The following is a 12,351-nucleotide window of genomic DNA, read 5'->3' on the forward strand; positions in this document are numbered from 1 at the left end:
ACAAGTTGAGGCTGACAGACCAATGATAAAAATCTGGGCCCACGTGCTTAAAGTGATCATATTATTGTAAGCCTATGTTAAACTATGGAAGTAACCTAAAATTAGCACTAAGATTGTTTTGTGAAAGTGTGCCCAGGGTGTCGTTGAATCTAACCCACAATCAGCAGATCCTTCTATGACTAAGGGACACAACTCTGTACAGCAATTGCTGTCGCTTTGGCTCATAGGCCCCCCAAAAGATACAGGATGATGGACATACCTCCCATGCACACGACGGATCAGAGACGGATGCTTTGAGGACTCCAGCAAAAGGCCCAACTTTCTGATGTGCCGGCAGGTCGATACGACTCCATACCCCAAGGCCAGGGTACACCTGTGATTCACGGAGTTCAAAGTCTGTTGGAATCGGGAAGTCTTCGGGTATGTAGACGGGGAGGCTTTCGGACTTCATTTCAGCAGGATAGTGGGAAATCTTGTGATGATGGTCTGTGGCATCAACGCTCTCAGCTTCAGCATCACCCTCCTCTGAAGTAGAAGAATTGTCATAAGTACATACTTATCGCTGCCAAAAACTCAGATTCATAACTTATAGGCCTAAAAAATGGCACAAGATAAAAATACCATTTTTCGTTAAAATTTGATGCTTGGAAAATTTGTTCAGGAAAGTGTCAACTGGAAATATCAAATGTTAAATTTCTCAGCATCAAATACTCATTCACATCAAGAAATCGTAAACAAAAACGTTTATCGAAAGTTAAAATACCAAGGTCACAGGTGAGTTCCTGTAGGTCTCTCTTTCCATTTCGCCACACTGGAATGCTATGACATCATCAAACAATGGATGGCATCACACATTTCCATGGTAACTGAATCAACTGGTTGGCAAAATGTACGGAATATCAAATAGGCATAGTTTTCCGGTAAATTTGTAGCACACATCTGTTTAATAACTTGTTTTGTTTTTTATATATTCAACTGAAATAGTACAGACTGCTTCTTAAGAAAACTTATCAGTCAACAATCAGACACCTTTGAGAAAAAAGTGTCAGGAAGGTATTTATCACATGACTTGTACACTTATATCAGTCACATGACTTGTGAAGTGTGATCAGTCACATGACCAAAATGAAACAATCAAGTTGAAGGATACAAGTATATTGTTAAATAAAGCTTCTCTCATAGCTGGAGCATATTTGTTGTATTCCACAAAGACAGACAAAACCCAACAATGCCAATATCTTTAAGACAGATTTACTTTATAAATGCTTTATATTAGAAAGTCAAACTATTTTGTTTTATTTATTTCTGTTCGAAGAAACGAACAAAAAATATTTCACCCCAACACAGAAATACAGGCAACAGTTGAGAATTTCTGATTTGAATTTATTATGAGATTATCCGGGGTTAATGCCTTTTTTTAATAACCAATTTCCTACAGAAAACCAGCAATCCATTTCATAAAACTCTTTCTCCCTTTGTGTTCTGTTCCTTCAAACTATTTTATCAGATTCAATGTTTCAAACCAGTAATTTGGCTATTTTAACAACAAATAAAAGTTATTCTCAAAATTAGAGTCATGACACAATCAAATCAAAGGCAGCTAATTCTCACTGACTCTCTGCTCCAATTCACTGGCGAAGCTTCCTAAGAGGCTGGGGTACTTCTCAATAAAGAACGATAGAAATATGAAAGAGTGGAGCGAAGATAGGACAATAAATGGGTATCAATCATCATTTAAGGATATAAAACTCTTCAACAAAGAAGGCTGGAGCGTGTGGTAGCGCGATCACCTGCCCGTACTGCTTGTAGAGAAAACAAAGACAGACACAACGCTATACACGTAAAAAGCTGTACGCGCATCAAGGGCCACAGCAATGGGGTGCTCTTTAATCTTAAAGACAGAAAAGACGAAAGAAGACAATGTTGATCTGCGACACGAGACCCCGTGAAAGGCTCGACTTGGGTAACAATGATGAATTCAGATGTAAAGACAAGCAGAGAGAAAAAAAGGATCTTAAAAAGACCTTGTGCATTAAACGTAGGGCACTGAGGTACGGAATCGCAATCGTGAACTTGTAAGATTTGGGAGATAAATACGAGAGATAATGGAAGGCTGACAATAGTGACACCCAATGGTGCAGCTGCATAGAGAAATAGTAAAAAAGAAACCTCGACCCATCTGCCTTTATTTAACAGACGGGACACTCATAACAATACCGGGTTATGAATGGAAACTGGCCTTTACTTGGCAAAACCCATCCTTGAATATAATAGGTGTAAGGGCACCTGGCCTTGGTTGATGTGATAGTTATGTCAACCGTGACGTTACGGTCTGTGGAATAATATTGCATGCATTCGGGCAAGACCAACGCTGGTGACAGACGACTTGGGATTGAGTGGAAGGGTATCGTTGCCATATTACCCGGGTGGGTAATATTATGATTGGATAGGGTGGGACAGGAGCTATGGGGATATCAACTGTATTATCAGTTGTGTGTTGTTTATTGGTATTTGATAGTTGGTGGGGAAACAGCTTGTTGTGGTCTAGCGTTTTGATGTTGGATGTGGTCAATAAAGAAATGTCATGCTTGGTGGAGTGATGTTTTGAAATTATGACGTATAATGGCTGATTTTTCCGGAAAATAAAGGACATCTTGGCTACAGACAGTACCAGCAGCTGTGACGGAGAATGTTTCCATCACAAAAGTACCTTTATTAAAAATTGTCTGAATATCTTTTTAGGACTTACTCAACTCTGAAAATAAATTCACAAAAGATTAAAGAGAAACTTTGTACAAATATAACAACAACAAAAAAAGAAAGAAAATAATTATGGACTTCTTTAACAAATTATGTAACCTGCCATGGATCATGTTATGAATTTTGCAACATGTGATTCAAATCCTTGCCTCACGTGTCTGAATAACTATGAACTGTTCACTCATCATGCCAAAGACACGGGTTCGATTCCTCACATTGGTACAATATGTGAAGCCCATTTCTGGTGTCCCCCGCTGTGATATTGCTGCAATATTGCTAAAGCGGCGTAAAACCATACTCACGCGCCAATTTCCTCCCACCAACAATTTCCTTTCATTTTCTAGCACAGAAAATATTTTTCATTCCATATTGAGAAATATTCAACATCATAATAATAAAAGTGATCATTATGTAAAGGAAAACATGTCTGGTCACTCCATGAACTTCCAAGCACCTCTTGTTGGTTCACGTTCCATGTTCAAAAGAAATATTGATGAACCCCGATGGAAAAAAAAAGATTAAGATTCCAGCTGCAAATATCTTCTACTAAACAAACACATCTTAAAAAAATCTTTATCTTCTTAATGTAATCTTCCACACAAACGAACAAATTCACAGATTCTACTTAGATACAAATGAAGACATCACTCTAATGAAATCAACACGCGTAATGTGTTTGATTGCTAAAGAGCTATAAAAGTTTTATTTCAAAACAGAGACAAAAATATCTCTGATATTGCAATGAAAGATTCTGCCTTTGTGCAGCTAGTTGAGTCTGTTCTCAGATGATAAAGAATGGTAATTGACAAGCCCTGTAGCGTACAAACGGTAAAAGGAGAACACTGATTGATAGAGATATTTCTGGATGCTGCAGTCTCATCATTCCTGCGATTCCAGCTTGCCATGTTCGCTAATGGCCACAAATTAGATGACAGTGCACAACATAATCGCACAAAAGCAAAAGTGCGTCGTTAACTAGTGCAGGTATTACACAGAATTGCAGCATCGAAGATGCGACAGACAGCGATTGTATCTGTTGGTCGTTGAGCATCGTGCGGCAATTTGGTGTCATTAACGAATCAGGAAGCCACGAGAAGCCGGCATCATAATCTGCCTTGTGACAATCACGGACACTTGATATCATCATCCCTAGCTTAATAGCCATTAAATTTTCATCTGATTGATCCACGGAGACAATAACAATGTCACGAAGCGTCTCTAGATCTATTTATCGACGCACGGCAATCACAGCCACTTAAACGTGAGATCTAATCAAGCAGACGGTCAAACAAAGACCTCAAGCCATCAATGATGTTTTTCACGCCAACACGAATACAACTATCCAATTTTTGCTCTTTTTGACTCCTCTCATTTTGAAGCAAACCTGCATAATAGCTGGCTCATTTCGCCCAATGGCACTTAGCAAATGATTTTTTCTAATGGGCGATAAAAATACAAATTGAAGCTGTATTCCAGGACAGTTACTATGATAATACATCAATTGATTTGTCGTGTTTATATGACACTTACAAAAAGGTATGTGTCCTTTGAAGTTGAATAACAGTCAAAGTGTAACTAATATCAGAATACGCAAATTGATCGGGGCCAGCTAATCCTGATGCTAGTGTGATGTCAGACATGGGCTATTCACCTTGTTTATTGTGGGCATTTTAAAGACAGGATTATATTGATCAACGTGAAAATAACTCCTCCAACTGATACCTACCAATGACAGCGGGCAGCCATTTGCAAAGAAATGATGGATGCAACATATTAATAGGATGGTGGTGTTGTTGGTGGTGGTGGTGGTGGTGGTGGTGTTGGTGGTTGTTGAAGTGTTGGTGTTGGTGGTGGTGTTGATGGTTGTTGAAGTAGTGGTGTTGGTGTTGGTGGTTGTTGAAGTGGTGGTGTTGGTGTTGACAGCAGTGATGATGGTAGAGTGATGGCAGTGGTCATAAAAATGTTGTTGGTGGTGTTTGGAGTGGTGTTGGTGGTGTTTGGAGTGGTGTTGGTGGTGTTTGGAGTGGTGTCTGTGGTGTTTGGAGTGGTGTTGGTGGTGTTTGGAGGGGTGTTGGTGGTGATTGGAGTGGTGTTGGTGGTATTTGGAGTGGTGTTGGTGGTGTTTGGAGTGGTGTTGGTGGTGTTTGGAGTGGTGTTGGTGGTGTTTGGAGTGGTGTCTGTCGTGTTTGGAGTGGTGTTGGTGGTATTTGGAGTGGTGTTGGTGGTGCTTGGAGTGGTGTCTGATGTGATTGGAGTGGTGTTGGTGGTGATTGGAGTGGTGTTGGTGGAATTTGGAGTGGTATTGGTCGGTGGTGTTTGGTTGTTGAAGTGGTGGTGTTTGGAGTGGTGCTGGTGGTGATTGGAGTGGTGCTGGTGGTATATGGAGTGGTATTGGTCAGTGGTGTGTGGTTGTTGAAGTGGTGGTGTTTGCAGTGGTGTTGGTGGTGTTTGGCGTGGTGTTGGTGGTATTTGGAGTGGTGTTGGTGGTGTTTGGAGTGGTGTCTGTGGTGTTTGGAGTGGTGTCTGTGGTGTTTGGAGTGGTGTTGGTGGTGTTTGGAGTGGTGTTAGTGGTATTTGGAATGGTGCTGGTGGTGATTGGAGTGGTGTTGGTGGTATTTGGAGTGGTATTGGTCGGTGGTGTTTGGTTGTTGAAGTGGTGGTGTTTGGAGTGGTGCTGGTGGTGATTGGAGTGGTGCTGGTGGTATATGGAGTGGTATTGGTCAGTGGTGTGTGGTTGTTGAAGTGGTGGTGTTTGCAGTGGTGTTGGTGGTGTTTGGCGTGGTGTTGGTGGTATTTGGAGTGGTGTTGGTGGTGTTTGGAGTGGTGTCTGTGGTGTTTGGAGTGGTGTCTGTGGTGTTTGGAGTGGTGTTGGTGGTGTTTGGAGTGGTGTTAGTGGTATTTGGAATGGTGCTGGTGGTGATTGGAGTGGTGTTGGTGGTATTTGGAGTGGTATTGGTCGGTGGTGTTTGGTTGTTGAAGTGGTGGTGTTTGGAGTGGTGTCTGTGGTGTTTGGAGTGGTGTTGGTGGTGTTTGGAGTGGTGTTGGTGGTGTTTAGAGTGGTGTTGGTGGTATTTGGAGTGGTGTTGGTGGTGTTTGGAGTGGTGTTGGTGGTGTTTGGAGTGGTGTTGGTGGTGTTTGGAGTGGTGTCTGTGGTGTTTGGAGTGGTGTTGGTGGTGTTTGGAGTGGTGTTGGTGGTGTTGGTGGTATTTGGAGTGGTGTTGGTGGTATTTGGAGTGGTGTCTGTGGTGTTTGGAGTGGTGTTGGTGGTGTTTGGAGTGGTGTCTGTGGTGTTTGGAATGGTGTTGGTGGTATTTGGAGTGGTGTTGGTGGTGTTTGGAGTGGTGTTGGTGGTGTTTGGAGTGGTGTCTGTCGTGTTTGGAGTGGTGTCTGTGGTGTTTGGAGTGGTGTTGGTGGTATTTGGAGTGGTGTTGGTGGTGTTTGGAGTGGTGTCTGTGGTGTTTGGAGTGGTGTTGGTCGTGTTTGGAGTGGTGTTGGTGGTGTTTTGAGTGGTGTTGGTGGTGTTTGGAGTGGTGGTGGTGGTATTTGGAGTGGTGTTGGTGGTGCTTGGAGTGGTGTTAGTGGTATTTGGAATGGTGCTGGTGGTGATTGGAGTGGTGTTGGTGGTATTTGGAGTGGTATTGGTCGGTGGTGTTTGGTTGTTGAAGTGGTGGTGTTTGGAGTGGTGTCTGTGGTGTTTGGAGTGGTGTTGGTGGTGTTTGGAGTGGTGTCTGTGGTGTTTGGAGTGGTGTTGGTGGTGTTTGGAGTGGTGTTGGTGGTGTTGGTGGTATTTGGAGTGGTGTTGGTGGTATTTGGAGTGGTGTCTGTGGTGTTTGGAGTGGTGTTGGTGGTGTTTGGAGTGGTGTCTGTGGTGTTTGGAATGGTGTTGGTGGTATTTGGAGTGGTGTTGGTGGTGTTTGGAGTGGTGTTGGTGGTGTTTGGAGTGGTGTCTGTCGTGTTTGGAGTGGTGTTGGTGGTGTTTGGAGTGGTGTCTGTGGTGTTTGGAGTGGTGTTGGTGGTATTTGGAGTGGTGTTGGTGGTGTTTGGAGGGGTGTTGGTGGTGTTTGGAGTGGTGGTGGTGGTATTTGGAGTGGTGTCTGTGGTGTTTGGAGTGGTGTTGGTGGTATTTGGAGTGGTGTTGGTGGTGTTTGGAGTGGTGTCTGTGGTGTTTGGAGTGGTGTTGGTCGTGTTTGGAGTGGTGTTGGTGGTGTTTGGAGTGGTGTTGGTGGTGTTTGGAGTGGTGGTGGTGGTATTTGGAGTGGTGTTGGTGGTGCTTGGAGTGGTGTTAGTGGTATTTGGAATGGTGCTGGTGGTGATTGGAGTGGTGTTGGTGGTATTTGGAGTGGTATTGGTCGGTGGTGTTTGGTTGTTGATGTGGTGGTGTTTGGAGTGGTGTCTGTGGTGTTTGGAGTGGTGTTGGTGGTGTTTAGAGTGGTGTTGGTGGTGTTTGGACTTGTGTTGGTGGTGTTTTGAGTGGTGTTGGTGGTATTTGGTGATGGTGGTGGTGGTATTTGGTGATGGTGTTGGTGTTGGTGTTGGTGATGTTTGGTGATGTTTGGAGTGGTGTTGGTGGTATTTGGTGATGGTGTTGGTGTTGGTGATGTTTGGTGATGTTTGGAGTGGTGCTGGCATTGGTGGTGGTGATGTTTGGATTGGTGATAGCGTTGGTGATGTCTGAGTGTTGATGTTGATGATGGTGGGGGTGGTGATGTTGATGTTGCATTGCAGTTAGCAAAATAACAGCAATTTTGTGGTAGCCTGTTAAATATTGAATCTGCTCAATGAAGAAAAATAGCCATTGATAAGCAATATGAGGTTCATCATGACTGGGGGAATCAAACTGGGGACGTGTGTGTGATAAGTTACCACATTAACCTCAAGGCCACCAAACAGCCCAAGAGGGAGCAATAACAACATGAAAATCAAGATCAATAAAAACAAAGACAATTGCAATTTTTCATGTTTGTTTGTTGTTTAACTGCACACTCAGCAATATTCCAGCTATATGATGGCGGTCTGTATATAACTGAGTCTGGATCAGACAATCCAATAGTTGACATCATGAGCATCAATCTACACCACTGATATATGATGACATGCATTATCCAAGTCAGCAAGCCTGACCACCCGATCCCATTAGTCGCCTCTTGAGACAAGCATGGGTTACTAAACACGAGTTCTAGCCAGGATCTTCATGGTAAGCAATTAATCATAATGATAATTAAGATTGAAATAACCATAGTGATCATGGCCATTCTGATGACGTCAAGAACTTAATTTCAAATGATCATAATTCAAATAATAATTAAAATGATAATTACATTAAAGCTGACATTTCTTTCAACCTCCGAAAAAGAGAAGAATAAAAAACACTTCAACTGTCAAAAAATACTGGACTGTAACATGCCTGAATTTCAAGGTTTCTAAATGTTTTAACTAAAAAAATGTTAACTTTTATGATTCCGATGGGTCCTATCGAACAGTACTGTCAGAAGAGAGTCATTATCCAGCACACCCCTATATATCAACCCAACCGCACATGTAGCAGATCCCTTAACCCAACGCTGACATAAAACAGTTCTAAATCTTACCAAGCTTATAGGGAGGATGACTCCGTGAAAAGTATCCACAATATGAGCGCCAGGGGTTCGTACAAACTATAAAATAACATCAGCCAATCTGGGATTTTCGCACAATTAGCCACAGGCCTGACCCATCAGAGAGTAGCGCAAATGGTGGCTGACGGTGGTATTTTGATTGCATGTGCGAGCATTCCCCGCTTATTTCATGGGGTGTCCCCCGGGATTCAAGTTTGGTGTAAGATGTCAGCATTATTGAAGGTATCTCTAAAGCTTGTCCTGGGATCTTCTGCCTGATTACCGTAGAATCTGTAGAGGCATAGCGGATAAGACGACCCTAATAAAGCAAGTGCCACGCGCCTGCGAAACGATAGAGACGCATCAATTTGAGAAGTGCCCCAGAATGACGTTTAATTTTGTAAAATTCGTCGCTGACAATTTGGGTGTAAACTTGCCATCGGATGAGTTCCTCAGTTGCCATCGCTTGAGAGCAGCGGAACTTTCCAGGCAGAAAAAGACCCATCTCTTTAATTGGCTGCGTTTGGATGTCCTAAGTTGAGACACTTGCTGCCAAGTGATGTGGACACAGTTACCGTGGAGATCAATCCCTTCTATGTCCCCCAACTCTCTGAAGTGCTCCAAGCCCTTGCCGCTGCTAGCCTTAGCACTGAGGCCAACCACATCACAACCCTCAACTCCAAGTCGGACATAAACTACGAGTGTTTGCTGATATCGGAATTCTCACTGTCTGGTTATAAAATTCAAATTTGATTAAAATTTATAACTTTAATGAGTTTAGGTCACGTATGTGGATTTCTCAGGCGCACAATATTTCAAACACAACTGCCAATTCTGAAGGTCTTGTGGCATATACTTCTGTCATCAAAAAATTCGCATTGAGTGAGTGAGTAAGGTAGCCTTGCTCCAAGTCTACACTGAATGACCATGGCGTATATATTGATTATGATATAACATCTTTATAATAGGCAAGTCAAGATTAGCGGATGCCAGTCTTTCATAGAATCAACTTGTTTTTATTATTAAAACAATCGGGAAATTATTCTTGAAGCTAATAATCATTGCCCGCGATTTGTGCAAGTCTAGGCATAAAATTACTTTCAGCAAAATCCCAGCTATATGACATCATAAAACACCAAGAATGTGGAGAATCCAACTAGGATTATATCCAACAAGTAACCATACCACCCAAACAAATTCTGCTTCTATTTCATAGACTTAAACCAAAAAAATCATCTGATATTAAATTCATCGTCAGTTTGTTTTTCTGTAGTTATTGTACAATGCGTTTACTTCAAAATCTATTTCAGTTTCATATCATAAAAACTATGAAACTATTGTTTCACTCTTATTGTCCAACTCTTCACTTAGGAGTATTCCAGTTATATTGTAAATGACTCTGGACCAGACAATCCAGTGACTGATATTGTGAGTAACGATCCATGCCATTTTAAAGAGCCTGACCACCTGATGTATTTGGCAGCCTCTGACTAAAAGCATGGGTTGCTGGGACCTCGTCTAACCTGGGCCCATTTGCACAAAGCGATCTTAGCGCTAAGTCTGTCTAAGCCTATGCTGAAGAATGGGAGTTACGATCATCTTAGCGCTAAGATCGCTTTGAGCAAGTGGGCCCTGGAATCCACTTTGGGGATCAGTCATTTACAAATTGAATTACATACTTGTCCGAACTTACAAAATAAGATGATCATTGTAAATAGATTTTTTGCTTCATAATATTCTGAATCATATTACAGATTTTATGTAAAAAAATTTATTAAAAATTTAAATATTTTTTGCAATAAGAGGCAGGTGAGGGTGTCTAAACACTTGTAACTGTTTAAACTAGTTGCGCGTTGACAGTATCCTTCATATTTCTTGAGCACAAGATAAAAGTAGTTTTATCAGTCACAGTCAGCTCAAGCTGGCTCTTCAAAACTTCGACATAACAAACACTCAGCCCTGATCTCTTGTCATGCTCACTTGTAACCACTTTAAACATGAAACAAAAGTGTTTTGTGAAAAGGATAAAATTGATGACATTTGAATATTTATCACCACAGATAAAACCCTATTTCCACCTGGCTATAAACCTCATTTTAACACCTGTGTATATAGTACATACCAAAATCAAGGAAACACAATTCAGTTTAAATATATTGAATTTCACTCTATTATCACTGAAATCAGTCATAATTCATTTCAATTCTTCGGAAAGGATATTACAATTATCAGTTCGGATCAAATTGTCATTAAACAATGTAAAATATAAATATTTCCTGTTCAAATCCATCTAAAACTGTATAATATAAATTCTTTTGTTCAATCATCTTCAGTGAGTTTTAAAATGAACCTTTTATTTGAAAATCCAGTTTTAAAACTTAAGCAGTTACAAGACTGCCTGTAACTATAATGAAAGTTTTGTTTGTTTGTTTGTTTGTTGTTTAACGCCACACTCAGCAATATTCCAGCTTTATGATGGCGGTTATAATGAAAGTAGAAGTCTAAGGTTTATATTAGTTTGGCAAAGGAATACTGATTTCTGTGTGTGTGTGTGTGTGTGTGTGTGTGTGTGTGTGTGTGTGTGTGTGTGTGTGTGTGTGTGTGTGTGTGTGTGTGTGTGTGTGTTGGGGGGGGGGGGGGGGAGAGAAGAGCACAAAAGGCAAAAGCACTTAATATTTTATTAAAAAACGTCCCTTGTTTCATGACCCTCCCCAATTTGTGTATTTTGTACATGACCTAGCCCTATAATAAATGACCAGTCCCTTAATTACACCACATTTGACCACATCACATAAATAAAAATATAGCCCAGAGACTTGCTACATAGTTCATACTACGTTACACAACATATTTTCAGCCTATGAAAGATCAACAGTGCTATATGAAGAACAGTGAGGGGTTTCAAATTGTTTGCAATCACTTTATAAAAAACATAATTTCAAGTTGAATAACTGAAGAAACAGAACACAGTGACACTAACTCTTGTGTACAATTTATTGAAACCATAAAAAACGTAGACCTAAAAGCTAAGTCAGGCTGTAAAAAACCATCATACTTATCAGTGCAGTGAAAGAGAATTTAAATAAATAGATAGCTAGAAAATGCCCTCATTTGAACTGAAGTCTGTTCCCTTTTAAATCACAATAGCAAATGTTAGTGCATTAACAGTGAAGTGATCGGGATCATGTTGCATACAGAGCTGTAGAAAGCATTAAGAGACAAGTCCCATTAGAAGACGTTTAGGATGAGATCACTCAAACGACGGCTTTATGTGGTGACATCTCCAAAAGGAGAGCATATCTTTGACAATGAAATTATGTCTATCTGGTGTCTATCGTCAATTTTCACTACAGAAAGAGTGACGAGATGTAACAAGAAGATAACTATCCCCACTTTCTCAGACAGCCGAATGCTGTTTATTGTGGTTTATTACAATACATAATGTTAGTTGTTAGGACAGTACAATGAGCCAGCTAAAAGCTTGCCCCTGTGTTAATTGAGTCTGTTATTCATTTGGCAGTCTATGAAATGAGTGGGATTGATTTAGGTGTGAAAATACCCCTCCTACTTGTCAGTTATTGGAGGAATGCCATGTCAATGTTTATACAATGAAACAAGTAGCTTCTGAAACAATTATCTTGTGGGGATTCTAGTAGGGCTGGGACGGGTAACTCTGGTACTCGGGTCGGGTGGGTACTGAGTAGGACCCGGGTTACCACAGGACTACCCGGACCCTTTGTTAGTCATGTGATATATTGTTAATGACAAAAATTATCTAGAACTCTATGGTTACACTACAAGACACTAATGTTTGCATTTCTTGACTATGCACCCATTCCTTCTGATCTTTCATATGGTTGAATAAAGATGTAACTTAATTCAACTTCAGTGTATGAATGACCAGATTGTATAATACATGTATCTAAATACGTTTTGCCAGGGCTATGCTCAATATGGTCCCAATTGGACATTTTGAGACATCTCCTGAGACCTACAG

General features: G+C 41.0%; 1 protein-coding gene across 4 annotated transcripts in view; it reads right to left on the bottom strand.

The window, feature by feature from the left end:
• The window catches only part of LOC124152259 (histone-lysine N-methyltransferase PRDM16-like), a 140,857-nt gene that overhangs the window by 72,305 nt on the left and 56,201 nt on the right, over positions 1-12,351 (bottom strand). For all 4 annotated transcript variants that reach the window (XM_046525130.2, XM_046525131.2, XM_046525129.2 and 1 more), the window contains exon 2: positions 260-525. In XM_046525130.2, the coding sequence (XP_046381086.1) occupies positions 260-525 (266 nt within the window). The remainder of the gene's footprint in view (positions 1-259; positions 526-12,351) is intronic.

The sequence above is a fragment of the Haliotis rufescens genome, unplaced genomic scaffold (genome assembly GCF_023055435.1).
Source record: "Haliotis rufescens isolate VD_foot unplaced genomic scaffold, xgHalRufe1.0.p SCAF_13, whole genome shotgun sequence".
Taxonomy (NCBI): Eukaryota; Metazoa; Mollusca; class Gastropoda; order Lepetellida; family Haliotidae; genus Haliotis; species Haliotis rufescens.